Genomic DNA, 21220 nt, shown 5'->3' with positions numbered 1-21220 from the left:
GCATCTGCTCTCTCTTTTTTTAAAAAAGATTTTATTTGTTTACTTGACAGACAGAGATCACAAGTAAGCAGGGGTGGGAGGGGGTGGGGAGCAGGCTTCCTGATGAGCAGAGAGCCCAATGCGGGGCTTGATCCCAGGACCCTGAGATCATGACCTGAGCCGATGGCAGAGGCTTTAACCCACTGAGCCACCCAGGCGCCCCTGCTCTCTTTTTTCCAGAAGGCAACCAGAGGTTTTTTTGCTTTCCAAGGGAAGGCAGCCGCTGAATGGCAAGCTCCAGACCCCTGCTTCAGCATCTCTGCGGAAGAAGACCTGCTCAAGCCAGAAAAGACACCTGGAAAGTATCAGCCAGAGGCTGCATCACCCTGTCTATGAAAATCGATGGTGCTGGAACGCATTAGGGGCTCTTGGTGCGCAAAACATTGTCTTGACTCTTCCTTCCGAAAGGTCGTTAGCTTTTATTCGCTGCGTTTGTTAGAGAACAAAGCGCCGTGCAACGTTTATGATTTTTTTTTTAAACCTTCCAATTTTCAAGAATTTCAAACTGAAAGGAGCCTCAGCAGGTCAAACCTGGGGCTCTGCCGTGGAGCACCTTTCCAGACCTCGAAACTCTGACACCTGCATCCCCATCGGGAGGGAAAAATGTGTGAGGCGTTTATGATGCACCAGCAACCGTGCCCAGGGTTCCGTGTGTTCACACTTCACTCAGCCTTCACAATAACCCAGGCAAGCAGCAGCCACACCGCCCACAAGTTCGAACCCGGGTCGCTCTGCTTTACCCCAGTGACCTAGGAACCCAGGCTCCAGTTGTGCATCTGGAGCACAACCTCTTTTATCCTCTTTTAATTTCAATTTCCTCATCCACAAAGCAGGGACTTCCTTCCTCCCCACTGTCTGGGTTCTTGAAGGTACCTCTTTGCTAATTTTGAATTATGTAGGAACATACCCCAGAAAGCCAGGATACAAGTTCTGCGTGGGGTAGGGCTGGGCGAGGAGGCTCTGCTCCCCTGGGGTGCCCCTGGGATGGCTCTCTCTCCAGCCTCCCTGCAGGGTCACCCCGTGGAACCGAGTCATGGGAGCTCACAGCCCTGGGGTGTGCTGTTGAAGAAGCAGTTGGGGGCGGGACTGTAACGTTTGGCTCTTGCTTCATAACCTTAGATAAGTTTATGGCAGGGATCTTTAGACAGAAACAGCTATCTCAGTCCAGGAGAAAAGCATTCGTTATGCTGACAAGGAAGGCGGGGTGTGTTCTGTGGGCTTGAGGTAGTCCAAGACATCTAAATCTTCCCATACGTCCTTATTACAATTCTTAGAATGCACGCTTTCTGAATTAATTCTTTGACTTTGAAATAAGAGACCATGGCTATAAAAATTTTTATCTAAAGTGTATAGCTAAGTAAATGAGTGTATATATATATATATATGTGTGTGTGTGTGTGTGTATATATACATATATACATGCATATATATGCAGAAAATATACAAAGATATATATGTTTATACACATGTAAGAAGATATGTACATATAAAAAAATGAACATATAGGTTTGCTCCACTACCTGAAACAGGAAACAGAGCATCCCTTTGAAAACTTCTGTAAGTGGAAATAACAGTAGCAATTACTGTTCCTTTGTATGGAAATTTTTTTAAGCATTCCCAGATCCAAAAATATAACCTTCTTGAAGCTTTTCTGATACCTTAGGACACATCTTGCTAACAGATGCACACATTGGGTTGAGACCAAGCACAGACGCTCCCAGACGCAGTTCAGAGCTATGGCATGGTGGTGCTGAGATGCTGAGGGCAGCTCGGGGAGGGGGCTTGGTGTGGCTGCCCCAGGTGAGTTCTGCCTCTGAAACTGATGTGCCGCGCAAAACAAACACAGAAAAAGAATGCCTTCTTTTCCATAAAAGCCAAAATCCTCTTTGGATTTCTTTCGGTTAGCAAAAACAGCTACTAAGGCTGGTCTTTCACAAAAGCGAAGTGGTATAAGGCAAACGCTCAAAAAGCAGGGGATATCTGTGTGTGTGTGTGTGTGTGTGTGTGTGTGTGTGTGTGTGTGTGTGTTGTATTCCTAAGAACAAAATCGAAGAATATTTCCAGCAACCCGGGGGTGCCTGGGTGGCTCAGTGGGTTAAAGCCTCTGCCTTCAGTTCAGGTCATGATCTCAGGGTCCTGGAATCGAGTCCTGCATCAGGCTCTCTGCTTGGCAGGGAGCCTGCTTCCTCCTCTCTCTCTCTGCCTGCCTCTCTGCCTACTTGTGATCTCTGTCGTTCTGTCAAATAAATAAATAAAAGAATATTTCCAACAACCTAGAAGGCTCCCTCACACCCCCCTCTCAGGGGACAGTCCCCCTACCCAGAAGTAAGGATTCCCCTGACTATCAACACTGATTAATTTTGCTTGTTTTTGGACTTCCATACATAAATGGAATCATGAAGTTTGCATGTAGTATCATTTTGGGTCCGGCTTCTTTTTCTCAGCATTCCCTCTGTGAGACGCATTCGAATTTCTGTATTTAGCATCAGTTTGCTCTTTTTCATTGCTGTGTAGTGTTCCACAGAATATACATGAATGAATTCATTATTTCTACGGGTTGATGGACTCTTGGAATGTTCCCAGTTTGGGCCTCCTGTAAAAAAACTTTGAATATTTTTGTACATTTTTAAAAAAGATTTTATTTATTGGACAGAGAGAAACCGTGAGAGAGGGAACACAAGCAGGTGGAGTGGGAGAGGGAGAGCAGGGCAGGGAGCCCGACGCAGGGCTTGATCCCAGGACCCTGGGACCATGACCTGAGCCAAAGGCAGACACCTAACGACTGAGCCACCCAGGCCCTACTATACATTTTTTAAAAAGTAAGCTCTATGTCCAATATGGGGCTTGAACTCAGGACCTCAAGATCAAGAGCCACGTGCTCCACTGAGTGAGCCAACCAGGCATGTCTCTCGGTGGACAGACTTCTGTTGGGTATTTCTTATTTCTGTTGGATACGTTCTCAGAAAGGGAATTACTGAGTCATAGGGTACGTGTATTTTAGCTTTAGTCAATGCTGTCAAATAGTTTTTCCAAGTGATATTACCAATTACAACCCCACGAGATAGAATGGGAACTCCAACTGTTCAACATCTTCAAAAACACTGGGCATTGCCAGTCTCTTTTGTTTTCACCACACAAGGGAGGAGTAGTAGAATCTCATGTGGTTTCAATTTTCATTTCTTCGGTAACTAGTGGTATTGAGGACTTTTCTTATGCTTGTTGATCGTCTGGATACCTTTCACGTGTGGGTGCGTGTATGCGCGTGTGTGGGGTAAGGCTGTGCATTTGACCGGCATTGAAAGACAGCAACTTGTATGCTCAAGATTTTATTTTTGGTTTATTGGACTAAAATTGTACTAAACCAATTTATATTGGTTCCTTCATCTTTTTGGCTGCAGGAGATGAGAGATTCCGTGTAGTTTAGTCATAGAAAATTCTGACTCTCTGGCCATGTCTTATGCCAACAAATTATGACTCTCAGCTTGCCATTTTATTTCTCTAAATTCTCTACTACCCTTATTAGAAGTTACTCCACCCCAATGCTTATTTTCCTCGTGCCTTTTGTGTCATTCTACCCGCAGAAACATTGGGTCCCTTACTTTCAGGAAAATTCATTCCAGCTGACAACAGAAATCGTTTAATTAACAACTATCTCACCACTACCCACCATGGCCACCAGAATCAGTTTTATAATACTAGCTGGTTCTTATTGCCTTCAGGTCAGCCTGATAGAGCCTGGGTCATACTCACACATCCTGGCTGCAAGGGAGTCTGGGAAAGTCCGTTTCTCGCTTTCCCGTGACACAGGTGTTCAAAGACGCTGAGCATCCACCAGACATAATAAACAGCCATTCTAGGGCCCACATTATGGTTTTTAAGACAAAAAGTGTTAAAATCCCTGGTTTAGATGATCTCTAAGGCCCTAAAATGCCAACATTATTGTCATCATTAACTAGTTTAATGAGTTCTTAACCAGCGTCACGAACGCACTAGGCTGTAGGCGTTCGATGCGTTATCTCATTACTCTCCATGAGCCTATTAAGTAGATTCTATTACTGTGCTGCCTCTCTGTGCCTTGGTTTCATTGCCTATAAAATGGGGATAATAACCATAACTACATCCGTAAGGCTTTGCGAGTACTCAGTCGTTTGCTGCCTGGCAAGGGGCGTGGTCGTGAATAAGTTCTTGATAAATAATGACATGATCTTCACCATCACCATCATCTCCATTTGGCACATTAAATTCTGTGTGTGTCGTCACTGAGTTATGCAGCCTTTTATTTTTTTTTGAAAGATTTTATTTGTTTGTTTGTTTGAGTGATAGGGGGAGAGCAGAGGAAGAGGGAAAAGCAGACTCCACAGCTGAGCACGGAGCCTGACCTGAGGCTGGCCCTCATGACCCTGAGATCATGACCTGACCCAAAACCAAGAGTCAGATGCTTAAATGACTGAGCCCCCCAGGCACCCCTATGCTGCCTTTTAATTCCTAGGAACAGAGGCTAGGAGGTTACCAGAACTGGGTTCAGAGTCCTGCTCTCTGTCTGTCGGTCACTATGTGACCTTGAGTGAGTCTTTTCATCTCCTTGAATAGAGTGGGAATATTAAGTCTTCCTCTGTGCTCTCTAGTTATCTATAGATCTATGGCTTTCACAACACCAGGGATTCCTTGAGGAAAGAGAGCCTGTTTTACTCATCTTTTGGATCTCCCAAGGACCATCATAATTGTTGGGTACTGGTGATTCATTCCAACCATATTTCAGAAGAACCCAGGATGCAAGCCCTCCAGGGAGACTGGTGGGATGTCCTTGGGGTTGGAGGCTGTGTGTGTCATGGTGCCTTTGTGATAAATCCTGCACTCATCCCCAGTCTAGGAGGCAAGACACAGAACTTGGAACCCCAGGGGAGACCCGTGCTGACCATTGGGATCCACATTCTGCTGTCTGTCAGAGGAGCCTGGGGTAGATGTGCACCAGGCCACTTGCTCACCATGTGTCCTCTAACTCACCGGGTGACATGTGGTGAATTTCTCTGGCCTTTGTTTCTCCATTGGAAAAACCTTAGGGTTCAGTGAATGGAAGTCAGATGGGAAAGTTTGACACAGAAAAGGAGAGACTCAAGGACATATTGACACAAACTTCATGTCCGAAGGGGTTCTGTGGGACCTTTCTTGTCTAAGGAGTTCGGCTCTGCCCAGACTTGCCACCTTTCTTCAGCAAAGCAAAGCCCACGCTTCAGCAGACCCAGCCTCTTCTGAAGCCAGGTTGACCCGAAGAAGTGATTGTGTGATTATAGCCTCACTCCAAATGATCTACCAAAGGGTGATTTCCAGTCTCCTACTGAGGTTTGGTAAGACTCCGTTTCTTCTCCGGCTTTCTTTCTCTCCTCTCCTTTTTCTGGGGTTGTGGAGCCTCAGCAGCTGAGCCGGTTGGTCCTGACCAAATGATTCCTGGAAGCAATAGGAAGCATGATTTCAGCATCCTCCAGGGCGACAGAAGGGCGTTTTTGGCAAAGGGAGCAACTGTGCCCGGGAGAGCAAGTCGCTGCAGCTTTGGAGAGAGGCTCAGGGATAACCTGGGTGGTGTCTGCAGCTGGAGAGATGAGAAAGACAAGGAAGGAACCTCAGGGCTGTGTGCGAGGTAGGAAAAGGGAGGCTGGCAAAGGATTGCAATGAAATGTCTTTCCCTCTTCAAGTGTCTAGCTGGGTCTAGATCAGGTCTAGATGGGATGATCGTCTTCTTAGAGGGGCTCTTTGGGCTCTGGACGCCACACTCTGCCCCTCTAGCTTCATGCCTGTAATACCAGGCTAATAATACTCGACATGGATCAGTTTTGTGAAGCCTGGGAAATGCCCGTCTCCCTTCGTCAGTCAGCGACGTTCCTTTCTATACCTCCGGGGGCCAGGCTCCTTCCCCGCCTCTGAGTTTTTGCACCAGCTGCCACCTGTGTCTGGAATGTTCTTCCCTGGTGCTTGGCCTGGTTGGCTCCTCAAGGGTCCAGTCAAAAGTCTTTACCTCTGGGGTGCCTGGGTGGCTCAGTGGGTTAAAGCCTCTGCCTTCGGCTCAGGTCATGATCCCAGGGTCCTGGGATCGAGCCCCACATTGGGCTTTCTGCTCACCAGGGAGCCTGCTTCCTCCTCTCTCTCTGCCTGCTTCTCTGCCTATTTGTGATCTGTCTGTCAAATAAGTAAAAATAAAATCTAAAAAAAAAAAAAGTCTTTACCTCTAAGAAGACTCTGATGCCCCTGTGCTTACCCTAGGCCTCCTGGCCTCCTGATCCTTTCTCTGTCCCTCCCCTTCTCTGTTTTGTTCCCAGGGGGCTGGCTTCCAGCAGAGGCCAGCCACTGGGGGGCTGGCAGGAGACTGGGAGGCCCTGGGAGGAGTCAGGGTATGTTTCCCTCTCCCCTCTGTCCCAGGAATCTTCCTAGGTAGGAGCCCTGTGTCTGAGGTTCCAACTTCCACACAGAGACCCTGGTTTGGGGGAGCACCACTTCTTCCTTTGGAGACAACTTCCTGCTAGGATCTGCTTTCATCAGTTTGCCCTGTTGTTTCCCCCCCCCCCGGTGAGACCCTAATCAATGTCTCTCCCAAGCTAACTGTACCCCCAAATTCTTGCTGAATTCAAAGGACACAAGAGATTTTCTCTTCGAGCTGCCGGGGATCTCAGGATGGGCCTGCAGCTCCTAGGACAGTGGCCGACACAGGAAATGCTCACTTGATTTTGAAGGAAGAAATGAATGATCTAGGGCAGGGGTGGGGGTGTTGACCTGCCACTGGGTCATGTGTGTGGGGCAGGCAACGGGAGCCAGTGAGTGCGGGGACACAGGCTTTGAGGCACAGGCCCCGTTCCTGTCCAGACATTTCACGCACACCGAATGCTCTTCTTCTTTAAAACCGAGCCAACTCTGCTTTCCCAAGAGCTGTCTACAAGCCTAAGTCGCACAGATGTGCCCACTGCAGTGCTAGGTACAGGGGAGGGAGTCAGTCAAGGGCAGCCTCTTGGGCTCCTGCCCCGGCTTTCCGGCCCCAGAGGGCAGGGGTGGATAGCAAGGCAACCTCTGACACCATACCCCAGGCCAGGTTCGAGCTGGAGCAGGAACTGGGCCTGGGCATGGCCCCCTCGCACATCATCTACACCATCCCTGCCTCCCACATCCCGTACGCTGCCTGCCATGGGGTGCGGCTCCTGATTTTCAACTGCGAGGAGGAGCTGATCAAGGTGGCCCGGCACCACCCCAAGGCCAGGGGAAACCAGCAGGGCAGTGCTAGCAGGTGGAAAATGGTGGGGGGGGGGGGCGCGAACACAGCAAGCCTAGGGCCCCGGCCTATGGAGCTGGGCCTCTGCAACCAGAAGAAGGTAGTCCTATGGGGTGACCCAGGAGGGCTCAAGCAGCAAAATACAAGCATTTGGGTCAGTGGGCCCACTGCCTCCCTGATGCACCTGCGTGCCGAAGAAACATTGCTTGTATCTGCATAGACACTGGGCAAAACCTGGCATTAGGAGATCTAGGGTCAGGCGACCTCACAGAAAAAGCATTTGCATTGGAGTCTGAGAGACCAGCACGATCAGTGCTTGCGTTTCAGATTCACAGGCACATGCTGTGTGCTCTTGGGAACGTTGTTTAACATCTCTGATCCTATAACATGGTGCCCTACACTTTTTATAATTTTATTATGATAATTATGTATATTATACATAAAATTATATAATGATAATTATATTTATAAATGCATCACTTTCTGCTTTTTGTTGTCTGGGCAGAAGTCTCTAAGGGGTGAGTGTTTTCGTTCCTTGGGACTCAGTCCAGAACTAGGCAGGGGCCAGTGGGAAGGTAGAGAGAGATTGGGGGTAGGGTGAGGGTGGGGGTCAGGTGAAGCATCCAGATCTCGGGGCTCACGTGTCTGAGAACCCCTGGCATCTTTCCCACCCTCTCCCAGGCTGGTCCTCCAGCTGTGGACCCAGGACAGCAAGAGCATGTTCCCCCCGAGCGCCTAGTTCAGGGACACTCTGGAGGTATGGGAACATCTGCTCAAGTTGGCCAGGGCCCTGGGGTCAGCTGTGACCGGAGCCAGGTGAGAGGGCTGGTTTTCCCTGCCCGGGAAGCAGGGGTCCTGGGGTTCACGGCCAATCTCTAGTCTTTGCCCTCTGGTCAGCCGTGGCCTCTCTGGGGCTCAAGATGCTTCATCTGTCCCCAGTAAAGAAGCTGGGTGTTATCTGGGACTAGGGCAGGGCAAGCAAGGCACCCGCCTTGGGTGAAAAATGTAAGGTGATGCAAAAAAACCTTAGAACTCTAGATAGATAACATCGTCATATTTTTAAAAATCAAAATTAATGCAAAAAAATCCATGATGAGGAAAATATCAAAATTTTAAATAAAGACAGGATTGGAATTCCGGACTTTCCCTTTTGCCTTGGGGTGCACTCACTGTTACCAATTTTGCCTTTATTTAAAATTAAAAATTGTACTCGTTGGAGATGTTTTTGCATCAATTTTCCTTCTTAAAAATATCGCATTAAATGCTATTTATCTTGATGGCTCAGTATTTTGGCATGTCCCCTATTGGTTCCTCAGCCCTCTTGTCTGCGGGAGTGGGGTGGGGGGGGGACCCTGGGATTTGGGGTTCTGATCACAAGCCCTCTAAGGAGGGAAAGGGGAACCCTGCAAGGGGGGGGCACTGGGAGGCAGCAGCGGAGAGAAGTGACGGCCTCACGACCATGAGCCCCCCAACTGGAAGCCAGTCACAGGCGATGTATGCGTCTCCGGGGACACCCACGCGTATATCCAGGGGTGCGTCTCTGTGCGGGCGCCGCAGTCACGTGTCCCTCTGTGTGTATCTGTGCTGGTCTCCACATTTTACCCATGTTGGCGTTTTATAATGCCCCCGGTCTTACTGACCCTTACGTACCCGCGTGCGTTTCTCCACAGGTCACGTGACCTGCGTCCAGCCCCCACGTGGTTTCTGAAGGGCCAGATGGCGGGCACCTTCACCCAGGCCCTGGCTTACTGCCGGCGCCTATTCGAGATGGAAGGGGCCTTCAGGCATGATATGATCCTCCTGGACATCTAAGGGGCTTCCCCCAAGAGGAAGGCTGCAAGCCTAAGTTTGAGGAGGTCAGAGAGGAAGAGGAGATGGAGCCTGGGCTGGGGTCGGTCGGGGCATTGTGCTCCTTTGCTTGCCGGTAGGGGGAGCTGTTGTAACGTGCATGAATCACGTGCATCCCTGTGCATCCCAGCTGTAGGGGGGACCTGCCTTTGTTGAGAGGTCTTTGTCTGACGCTGTGCACATGGCCCGCATGCACATGTGAGCACTGTGAGCCTCTGGCCCCCTGTCTGTCTTTAGACATGTTACTTGCTGTCCCTGGTTAAGTTCTAGTCACGTAGAAGTTCACTATGCCCCCGATCCAGGGAACATCCCATCTTTGCCGAACATGTGTTGATTTCAGTGATTCCGAATTCAGACACCTCCGAATTCACACCAAATTCAGGTGTGACAACCTGTACACTTGCTGTGTGTCCTTGGGCAAGTGACTGCCCCTCTCTGGGCCACAATTTTCTGTTTCCTCCCTAGTAAAGTGGGGATGATAACACCTCCCCACAGTGCTATTCTGAGAAGGAAGGGCGATGGTGCAGGTAAAGCCCCCCTCATAGGGGCTGGTCATATCAGGGTCTGGGTCTGTCCCTGCAGATGGCAAGTGTGATCAGTGCTGTCATGGACCAGGACTTCCCCGTGGGGAGTGGTGTCGAGATCGCTGCAGAGCTGGGACACTTCGACGTGGAGTCTGTCTGCATGGCTGCCGTGAACATCATTGCCAAGAAGGCTGTGCTGGAGTCGGGTGGGTGGGCCAGCCCTGGGGTGGGGAGGGCACTGTGCAGACATCCCGGGGAAGAGGATGGACAGAGTCTGGGCTCCACCCCCGGTACCTAATTAGCAATTAGCGAGAGACAAACTGTGAATCGGGTATAAGAATGAACCTGTTAGCATCACTGTTGTGTCATTCTCAAGTAAACTGGGAGGGAGAGAACCAAGACAAAGTCTTTACCCTTCCTGAGCAGCCCATGTATTTAAATCGCATTTGTGGAGGAAAAGTCACAGAATACAGCTCATGAGGCCACAGACACTACTGTGCTGCCAATAAGCATTTGAAATTCTTCCAGCAAGTGCTTTCTGACAGGTGCAGATTCTTAAAAGGAAAAATTCACGGAGTCCACTGAGTGCAAATTCTTACAACAAATTCTTACAACAAATATAGGAAGGCAATATTGTTGTTGTGGCCTGAAGGTTAAGGCTGACATGGAGGATAATAGGAAACCTTTGACAATTGAGGTTCGCCATGATGGGAGAATTAATTAATTGTTATTTTGCAGCAGGAGTGGGGTGGGGTAGCTGTTCTCACGTGAACTACGCAGAAACTCAATTTCATGACGAAATGGAGAATGCGGATAGATTGCCCCACTCTATTCTGTGGGTTCGAGATAACTGACACATAAATATTTATAAATCCTATTAATCTCCTCCCTTATCCTTGTGGCAGACGCTGGCCCACAGCTTTTAATCCCAAAGGCGCTTGTGTCGACTGGTTTCATTTCCCCACAAAGTGTGTTAGTTAAAGAATATTTTGATACGCAGCACAGGATTTTTAGGCTTCGGTTAAGAGAAGTCCAAGTTATAAGTATTTGGGGCTTATTATTTTTATTTCCACAATAATAAGAGCTGCTAATAATTATCTATTCTGTGTGAAATACCTATTTTGTCTCATTTCAGCTCGACAATCCTGGGGGATAGTTTTGGTCATTCCCATGTTACAGGTGGAAATACTGAGGCTCAGGGAGAGGATATATTTGTCCACATGGCACGGCTAGTTGGGGTGCAGTGGGCTCCCCCATCTGTGTGGCTGAAACGTTGGTGCCCTTGCTGAACTCTCAGCCTCCAGGATGTCGTGGTGAAGTGGCTTAGGACACCTGGGTCTGGGGTTGCTGGAGTCAGGATCAATAATGGCAGCTGGGAGAGAGAGGAGGAGATGCGGTGACTGACACCAGGGAGAAGATGGTGGGGAGAAGACCCAGAGGAGGGAAAAAACAATATTCAGAAAGATCTGAGCATCTAAGTGGTCCCTGGAATGCCTGTGTGTAATCCTGAGTTTAGATTCAAGAAAGCAATATTCTGGGGGTGCCTGGCTGGCTCAGTTGGTTAAGCAGCTGCCTGCAGCTCGGGTCATGATCCCAGGGTTCTGCGATCGAGACCCACATGGGTCATCCCTGCTCAGCAAAGAGCCTGCTTCTCCCTCTCCCTCTGTCTGCTGCTCTGCCTACTTGTTCTCTCTCTCTCTGTTAAATAAATAAATAAAATCTTTAAGAAGAAGAAGAGGAGGAGGAGGGGGAGGGGGAGGAGGAGGAGGAGAAGCAGAAGAAGAAAGCAATATTCTGCGGACTAAGTGACTGTGAAGAATCTGGCCTGGTCGTAGGACACGGGCACCATCCTGAAGGGAAAAGTTTTTACTTACAGTTCTCTAGAAACAGGGGACCTGGGGTGCTGCGCAGGGATGGGGGAGGGGGAAAGCACAGGGTGGAGGCAGGGGCAGAAGAAAGGGGGGAGCAAAAAACCAGAGTGGGAGGCTCCAGTGTGGTTTTCAAGGGCGGGAGGAGGCGAGGCAGGTAAGGCAGCTGGGCAGAGGGGAGAGCGGGAACCCAGAAGACAGACCCCAACCTGGCACGGGGTCAAGAAGACTCCTGGAGCAGAGAGCAGGAGTTCTCCTGCACCGGGCTCTGGATTGGAGCCGCTCCTGAGGGGTCTGTGCTGGGGTGTGGATCATCAGTGCTGACACTGGCCATGTGCCCCTCAGGGCTGCCCTTTCTCTGCTCCCAGGAAGCCACCAGAAGCTGGTGTACTACCTCAATGATGGTCACTACAGCATCTTCCACATCTTCTTCAGGGAGGCTGTCCCCAGGATGCCCATTGTGGTGAAGGTAAGGGGGCCCTGTGTGGCTCAGGTACTCCTGGTCTCTGAGGCCATTGTGTGCAGCCCCCAGTCCTGAGAGGCAGGGATCGTCATGGCCAGATGGGGAGGGGAAGGAGCTCAGAAGGGTGCCATGGCACGTGTGTGTCCAGGGACATGCATACAGGTGTCTGTGTGCACCTGCACCTGCACTTCGGGGGGGGGGTGTGCTGCCGATATACAACTGTGTGGGTGGGGTGTGTGTGTGCAGACTCGTGGGTCTGTAGGTGTGTGTGCGCATCTGTTTGACTCTGTGTGTGTTTCCATGTGCATCTCTGCATGCGTGTGTTTTGTTTCCAGAATCCTTGACTGCTGGCGGTGCAGGAGACTTAGGGAGGAGAGATTCTCAAACGTGGCTGCACATTAGCTCACCTGGGGAGCTTTAAGAGACACTAATGCCCAGGCAGTCCCCCAGACAGCTGAAATCAGAATCCCACGGGGAGTTGAAAGCCTGGCATCTGTCCTTTGTGGAAACTGCCCAGGTGATTCCAATGGGCCACCTAGTGTGAGGTCAGTATGTTGAGTTATGGGTGAATAAAATCTTCCCGTTGTGTAGGAGAAAGATGAGATCCCATCTGTGCCTGCTCCTCTGAATGGACAGGGCGGGGCTGTGTCACTAGACTACTAACCCCATGAGGGCAGGGTTGAGAACGGTGCCTGGCACATAGGGACCCCTCCCTCATTGGTTGCGGTGGGGTGGCTGATAAGTGTCCCTGCAGGAGGGAGCCCGCTGGGGTCTTGCAGGCATGCCTGGCCAGCTGGGAAGTGGCTCTCCCTTCTCCGAATCCCTGCTCTTTGCTCCCGCAGGAGTTCTGCTCAGAGCCGCCCCTCTTCCCCTGTACCCTCTACGGGGTCACGTGTGATGCCTTTGATGAACTCTTCCCAGGGGAGCTGCGGATGGCTGAGCTGGATGTGGGTGACGGGCTCGTCTTCCCCTCCACGGGCGCTTCCGCCTCCACCATGAGCTCCACTTTCAACAGCCTCCTGCCCGCCGCCGTCTGCTGTGCCCTGGAAGCCTTGCTCAGGTGTCCGGATGGAGAGAACAGGGGCGGGGCACTGAGGGGATCACGTCAGGATCTGTGTTTGGCCAGGAGAATATGGCTAAGTTCTGTGGTCCCAGACCCAAGAAATACCCTCCTCCCCCAAAGGCCCCCAGCAAAGCCCAAAGTGCCCACTGTAGCTGCTCCCCCGGGATTAGAGCACAGTAGCCCCCCTGGGTAGCTCTGCAGCTCTGAGCTGTGCACGCCCTTGGGGGCAGAACCAGGCGGCCCCTTGGCCCCAGCTGACCCTCCGTTCCTCGGCCAGGCCCCCCACTCGGCTCTGTTCGTGACTGCTGCCCAGTTTCCTTCTCAGATGTCCATCCCTTCCCTACCAGCTTCAGCATTCCTCAAAGGCTCGGCCCCAGAGTTGCCTCTCTGTCCAAGCTAGGGCTCAGACTCCGGGTGGGGAGGGGGCTCTAGAACCTTCCTTCACTGGCACATCCCTCCCACGGGAGTCTGCTGGGGACAGCACCTTAGCTTGGCAGGTGGACACGGAAGTGCTCCAGACACCTTGGTAAGCCATGTGGGGAAACGTGGCGGGGTGGGGGTGGGGGACCGCAAGGGTTCAGGTGCTTCTGAGTGTGATGAGGCAACTTTCAGGGTTCAGAACTGGTTTTCTCCTCAGATGGGCCTGACTGACGTCGAGGTTAGCAACTTGAGCAGCCGCCTCCATGCTCCCTGCTCCTTACCCCCCAGGCCCCTGGTTGGGGAGGGCTGACAACCCTGTGCCCTGACAGCAAGTAGCCACCCCCCCCCGAAGGCCATGTCCTGGACGTGAGGCGACCTGTGCCAACCAGGACCTGGTTGGCACAGTTAGTGACCTCTGTGCCAATGCAGGAAGGTCTGCGTGAGCTACGGCCCCCGTGCTCATGGTGAGAGCACTGGGTCAGACAGGCCTGGAGTGAGTCCAGGCTCCAGCACATACCAGCAGGGGTGTCAGTGCCTCAGTTTCCCCTCGGATCATAGTACCCCCCCTCACAGGGTTGTTGAGAGGAGTAAGTCCAATAATGCAAACCCTCACGCAAGGTCAGTTCGTGTCCAGGGCCCTGCCTCTGGCTGCCGCTGGTCCCAGGCTGGCCCACTCACACCGCCCCAGAGTCTGGGGGTCCTCAGGAAGCAGGCATAGCCTCTGACCACACAGCTAATGGGCCAGCACTGTAGGGCGCAGACCTGGCCATGGCTAGAAGCCCCCAGGCTGGGAGGTTGGAAGGACGAAGTGTGAAAACAACCAGCTCCAAGGCAGGGCGGACGGCACTGCGTGTCCTCTAGGCACGCTCGAGCTTTAAAAACAGTATTTGGGGGGCGCCTGGGTGGCTCAGTGGGTTAAAGCCTCTGCCTTGGGCTCAGGTCATGCTCCCAGGGTCCTGGGATTGAGCCCCGCATCAGGCTCTCTGTTCAGCAGGGGGCGTGCTTACTCCTCTCTCTCTGCCTACTTCTGATCTCTGTCAAATAAATAAAATCTTTAAAAAAACAAAACAAACAAACAAACAAAAAACAGTATTTGGGGAGCTCTGAGCTCAAAAGGAAAAGGAGTCCTACAGGGAAGGAGGTTGGCAGAGGCGAGGGTGGGGACACGTGGTACCCACATTCCTCCGGCAAGTGAGGGCCTAGAGACCAAAGCCCCCCGCCTCCTATGTCCTTGTTAAGCTTCTCCCAAGGAGACGGTTCGCTGGTCCCCGGCCTCTGCGAGGGTCCTCCCCGTCCGCCAGAGTCAGCCCCACCCCTCTTGCGGCTGCTTCCTCAGCTTGGCCAGTACCAGATGAATCTCGCAGCACCCCTGGACTCCGGGGAATTGTCCCCCAGATACATGTGAGAAGCGATGGGCTCTGGGACCACCCCAGGAAGCCAGAGGCTTAGACAGCCTTCGGCCTGTTCCCAACTCATCTCCTCCCAGTGCCTGAAAACTGGGGATAGAAACATCCACCCCAACCGCCCCATCCCCCAAAGCATCTGGAAGCACAAAGTTAAGTGGGCTTTAGGGAAAACGAAAAGTTCTATTCAGATGCAGGAGATGTGGGTATGATTTGTGTTTTGTGTTTTGCCCTCTGATGCTGTAGTTGTGGTTACCCATCCGTTCCTCTCTCCCTACCCGCTGCTCCCTGCCCCCCTCCACCCCCGCATCCATCCACCCATCTACCCATTCACTCAGCAGAAATCTGAGGGCCTAGTGTGTGCCCGGCACTGTTCTAGACACAGGTAACACGCGCTGGAAACCCAGGCTCATGGAGCTCACCTTCCAGTGGGGATAAGAGGCAGCATAAACAAGCATATGCCTATGTAACAAAGTATGTTCTGTGAGGAAAGATAGAGCAGAGCCAGAGGGTACTGGATAAAGAAAGAAAGGCAATTTTAGGCAGAAGGACCAGCGGCAGCCAGTATGCAGGGGAGCAGGGGGGCAGAGACCTGAAGGCAGAGATTGAGACGCCATGTGGTGGCTGGGTCAAAGTCCCAGGCGTAACAAACCACAAGTTCAATGCCAGGGATGGAGACTGTTTAAAAAAAAAAAAAAAAAAAAGTTCAGGGGGCCGCATGTGGGCAAGCAGAGGGAGTGAGGGGAGGTGCCCAGAGAGGAGGCAGGGGTGGGCTGGGGGGTGGGGTGGTGATTTGTCAGGCTTCATGGTAAGGTAGGGCTTTGACTTTGTTGTGAGCTGGAGGGGAGGCCCTGGAGGGTTTGCACAGGTCTGTGCGGCGGGAATGCAGGACAATCCTCGGAGGCTCCTGCCACTCTGGGGAAGGGATGGGCGGTCAGGTGGTGAGTGGTGGAAGTGGTCAGTTCAGGGCAGAGTGGACAGGTTGAGTTAAGAGGATCTGTTGAGGGACCACCAGGTACCTGGGGCAGGGAGAGGAGTCAAGCATGACCCCAGCGCTTTTGGCCCCAGCGGTTGGTACACAACCAGGGATGCTGCGGAGGAGAAGCAGACCAGGAGGCGTGAAAATGGAGATCTCGGCTTTGACCCATCAGGCTGGAGTGGTCCGTTCCTCCTCCAAATGGAGTCAACACACAAGCCCTGCGTTCAGGGCCAGGGCTCAGCACGGGGGATACGAACATGGCAGCATCGGCACCTTGAGGACTTTACATCCTGGGACCTCCCGGGCCAACCAGGGAGTGAGCGTGGCGGGAGAAGACACGAGGCACAGAGAACAAGGGAAGAAGCATTTCCAAGAGGCCAATGCCCGAGTGTCAAATACCACCCAGAGGGGGTGAGGTGAGGGCCAAGGGTGGGATTGGGATGGGGAGGTCACTGGTGATCACCAAAGGCTTGGTGCACGGGAAGGGGGAGGTTGGTGGAAGTGGGGTCCAGAGAGGGAGGGTGCGGCCCGGACTCCAGGGAGCTGCGTCTGACTCAGCAGTGGCAGGAAATGGGAAAGGAGCTGGAAGAAGAGCCGGCCAGGCCGGGTCAGGAGGTTTATTTTAAGACAAGAACTATTACAGCTTGTTCGGAGTCTCCTGGGGATGTCCGCTAGCTAGCAGGGAAGCTAATTAAGATGCGGAGGAGAGAAGACCGTTTCAAGAGCCAAACCTCGAACCTTGAACCTCCAACCTCGGGTGGGTGGGAGCTCAGACAGAGTACCCTGGGGGACCGAGGGAGGCCGGGCAGGTCCTTGGGAGAAAGTGGAGCTCTCTTCTGGTGGGTTCTCTTTTCTCAGTGAAAAAAGAAATAAGGTCAATCCTGCAAGGGTGGGGGCCTCGGTGTTTTGAGGAGAGGGGCAGAGATGGGGAAGTCAGAAGAGCGGGAGGGTGAGTGGGCCAGTGAAATGGGGTCCGATCGCCAGCATGGGGGCCCACCCAAAGTTTGCGGGAGTCACTCTAGAGCGAGGCCGATGTGTGGCGTGTTTGGTCTTCAGCCACGTCCAGCTGCGTGGACTCAGATGAGCTGGCGAATGAGGAGCTCGTGGGGGTCTCTGCAGGTCCAGGATCCAGCAGGCTCCCCCAAAGCTCCTGCAGTCCTCAAAGCCCTTTCGTGACCCCACATACTGTCCTTCCACAGCCATATGTGCTGTGAGACTCAGAATGACTCCGTGAGCTCACAATGACGCCCACTTTAGAGAAGCGGACAAATCAGGGGCACCAGGAAAGAGCGACAGAGCTGGTATTGGGATCCACACACTGGGTCGGTGTTCTCCCTTCGGGGCAGCAAGGGGTGCGCATGCTTTGTTTAAGGAAGTTTAAGAAAGTCTTGCATCCCAAAGGGTGAAAATAAGCAAGGTTGACAGGTGGGGGGGTTAAACCTCAGGTGTTCCACGCTCTGTCTCCCAGGTGTTGTCCTGTTCAACTGTAGTGACTTGCTGCCCCCCACTGGTTACTGGCGGCATTGCACATAGACTAAGCCTTGCCGGGTATATGCTTAGCCCACTAGGGATTCACTGTCTGGGTCCACCAACACCTTGTTGAAAGGATCAGGTAGGAGTTCTCACCCCCAAATCTCCCCACCGCTCCTCCTGAGAAAACGGAAGTCAAGAGAGGTGACTTTAAAATTCCATCTGCGCGTACGTACTCTATCCGCTCAGGTGCTCCTTCATTAAGTTCATGGAAGACGGTGTTTAGGCACTGGGAGTCAGCAGGAGATAAGGCAGGAGAGAACATTGCTCTCATAGAACTGCCATCTGCCGCCGGGGTGGAGGGAGGCAGATACTAAACAATAAACAAACCAAAGGAGAAGCTGTGATGGGTGCTGTGAAGAACTTAATAGAAAGAGTGGCTGGAGAGGTTGGACAGGAGATGACATTTGAGGAGAGACCTGATGGCTGGGAGTGTCCGTAGAGATTCTGAAGGAAGAGGGGAACAGCACACAAGGGCCCCAAATCTCTGTGATATTTGGGCAGCTTTCAGATCCAGTAGAGCCCCGCGTCGCCCAGCCAGCCTCTGAGAGGTGCAGCGGTCAGAGCCAAACGTTGGCAGGAGGGTCATCCATTGACCTGCTCTCTGTGAGTCCACAGCCCCTCGCAGCACCCCCTTACACAGCTGACCACTCCGTCCCTGGAGCTCCTCCTCTCTTGGCTTATGTCCCTCCAGGGGCAGGAAAAGCTAGGATTATTCTCCTGTGACAATCAAAGCTTACTTACCCTTCAACAACAAGAGCTTTCTGATTCGAAGGAACTCACTGACCTGTCCAAAGCTAGAGCAGGAAATACCGGCATGTGGAAACAAAGGTCAAAACAGACATTTCTGGGAACCGGGACAGGAGCATGCAGGAGAGAGACGGTGGAAGTGTATTCAGGCTTGTTTGTAGCAGCTGCTGAGTGATAAGTGTATTTGTGACCCTGTCTGCAGCTAATAGTGAGCCACTCTTGCAAATGTGTTAAGTGGCTAAGTTTTTTTTTTTTAAGTGGCTAAGTTTTTGTTTTTTTTTTAAAGTGGCTAAGTTTTTAAACGTGTTTAAAATGGATATTTACAGACACTGAGTGGTTCAGTCAGTTAAGCGTCTGCCTTGGGCTCAGATCACGATCTCAGGGTCCTGAGATCGAGTCCCACATCGGGCTCTCTGTTCAGCGGGGAGTCTGCTTCTCCCTTTCACTCTCCCTCTCGGCTCAGTCCCTCTCTCTCAAATAAATAAATAAATAAATAATTTTAATTTAAAAAATAAAATGAATAGAGCATGCCTTCTTCTGATCCTATGAGTGTTCCTAGGTGTTCCAAGGAATAATAAATTTTTGGAAGCAAAATAGGTCCCTAAAGTGGTAATTTTAACATGCTACTGGAACACTAACCCAGTTGTGTTAGCTGACATTCTCCAGAAGTTTGAATATTTCTTACAGGTTATAGTTCTTTGTCAAGCAAAATATTCCATCATTAAAAGATGGTAATTAAAAATAAAGGTAAGTTGTATGAAATAATGCATTCCCTTATACCCAACTTGAAGCTGTGTGTTAGGACACAGACTGAATTCAACCAGCATCAGTGCAAAATGAAATAAACCTCTCTGCTTCTGAAATATTTATCATAAAATCAAAGCCCAAGGGCAACTAATATTTTACATGTTCTAAATTTTCATTTATACTTTTAAAGAGTAAATACTCATGATAGTATCATTCCATTTTTTAAACAACTTTTATTTGGTATTTTCTCTGTGCTAACATTCCCCTTTTTAAGGTGTTTTATTGTCAAATGTCTGTATAGGGTGGAGATTGTTTTTGCGTGTTATTGAAATATAACGTCTTGTCTTACTATGTTGGTTCATTATAATAATAAACGCATAGTGTAAACTGTTTAAACACATTGTTTTTAACAACAAAACTCTGAAATGTTTGGTATAACCCTCTTACAGAAAAATGTTCACTGATTATTATTATGGTCAATCATTATTTTTCAAAACACATAAAGTGTTGGGGGAAATACAGCATAATGGATGATTTAAGGAATTTCTGAAATTTTCCTGGGATTCTGGTATCTCATACTCAAATCCGAAAGATTCTTGTCTGTTGAGAATTTGGGAAGGCTTTTTGAAGTTCTAACATCTCTTGTCTCTGCACGCCATCCCATCCCAAGGCCACTGCTCCAATGGTCAGACCTGTGTCATCTCTCTGCCCTTGTGGGTCAGCCCCAGGCTCCTCTTACTCACCCTCTCCAGTCCCCAGAAGGATCTTTCTAAAGTGAAAAAGGCCTGTCATTACTTTTTAAAATCCATCCCTGACTCCCCAGCACCTTCACCAGTGTTTCCTAAAATGCATCCAGGAATGACCATAGAAAGACATCTGGGGGGCGCCTGGGGGGTCAGTGGGTTAAAGTCTCTGCCTTTGGCTCAGGTCATGATCCAGAGTCCTGGGATCGAGCGCCGCATCGGGTTCTCTGCTCAGCGGGGAGCCTGCTTCCCTTCCTCTCTCTCTGCCTGCCTCTCTGCCTACTTGTGATCTCTGTCAAATAAATAAATAAAATCTTAAAAAAAAAAAAAAAAGACATCTGGGAGTTTCTTAAATGTGATGGTTTGGGGAGCCTCAAATTCAGACACACTGAATTAGAATTTCTGGGAGTTGAAGTCTCGGGATCTCTGCACATTTAACACATCAATTTCAACTCTATTGCAGCCCTCTACTTCTTGTGCTGTTATTGTACATTTCACTTCTACCTATGTTATTAACCTGATAGGACAATTCCATTATTGTTTTACAGCCAATTATTTTAGATTTACCCACAGTTTTTTCCAGTGCCCTTTATTACTCCTGAAGATCTGTGCTTTCATCTGAGATCATTGCACCCCATTCTGAAGAATTTCCTTGAATATTTCTTGTAGTACAGACCTGCCAATAATGCATTTTCCCAGCCTTTTCTGTGTACAAAAATGTCCTCATTTCATCTTAATTCTTCAAGGATTTTCCCTTACTCCTGATATAGAATTCTAGATTAGCAGATATTTTTTCCCTCCTGAACTTTAAAAATGTCATGACATTATCTTCTGAATTCATAGTTTCTGTTGAAATGTACCTCAATCTTATTTTTGTGCCCTCTTTTACTTAGTTTTTAAGATTTTCTCTTTGCCTCCATTTTCAGCTCTTAACAATGATACGTCTAAGTGTGGTTTTCTTTGTCTTTATCCTGCTCAGGTTTCACTAGGTTTCTTGAATTTGTGGGTTGATATCTTTCAACATTTTTGGAAAATTATAAGTTACATCTCTTCAAATATTGCTTCTGTCCCAGTTCTCTTTTCTCCCCTTCTAAGATTCCAGTCACACAAATGGTAGACCTTCTATGTCCTGCGTATCTCTCATACTTTGTTCCTGCTTTTTTGTCCCCTTGTGTTTCAGCGCGGGTATTTTCTGTTGAACTGTCTTCAAGTTTGTGAATCTCACGTTTTGTCTTGCTGTACTGTCTTCTGTTAAGCATATCCAGTAAGTTCTTAATTTCAGGGGTTCTATTTCTCAGTTTTAGAATATTTAATTATTTTTAAAAATAGCTTCCACTTCTTTATTGACAATCTCTATTTTTTATCCACTTTGTCAATCTTTCATGTTCTTTAACATACGATCAATATTTTAAAGTTCTTGTCTACTAACTCCAATATGGGGATCATTGTGGTTCAGATGCTGTTGTCTATTTTTTCTCTTCATTACCAGTCATGCTGTCCTGCCTGTTTGTATGTCTAGTAATCACTAATAAATGACATTGTTCAAATTGTAAATTATCCTGATATGATGAATGTGTAGTGACATCTTATT

The 21220-nt window shown here is 49.9% G+C and overlaps 1 protein-coding gene across 1 annotated transcript; it reads left to right on the top strand.

Moving 5' to 3' along the window:
• The first annotated feature begins 9007 nt into the window (after nt 1-9007).
• On the top strand, nt 9008-13787 carry LOC116568231 (antizyme inhibitor 2-like). Its single transcript, XM_032303749.1, is given in 6 exon segments — nt 9008-9098; nt 9101-9147; nt 9722-9873; nt 11904-12000; nt 12837-13054; nt 13766-13787. Coding segments are annotated over 6 exon segments (627 nt in total).
• Nucleotides 13788-21220: the final 7433 nt, after the last annotated feature.

This window comes from Mustela erminea, chromosome 10 (genome assembly GCF_009829155.1).
Source record: "Mustela erminea isolate mMusErm1 chromosome 10, mMusErm1.Pri, whole genome shotgun sequence".
Lineage (NCBI taxonomy): Eukaryota > Metazoa > Chordata > Mammalia > Carnivora > Mustelidae > Mustela > Mustela erminea.
Note: the sequence above shows the minus strand (reverse complement) of the source record. Positions and strands in the feature narration are given on the sequence as shown.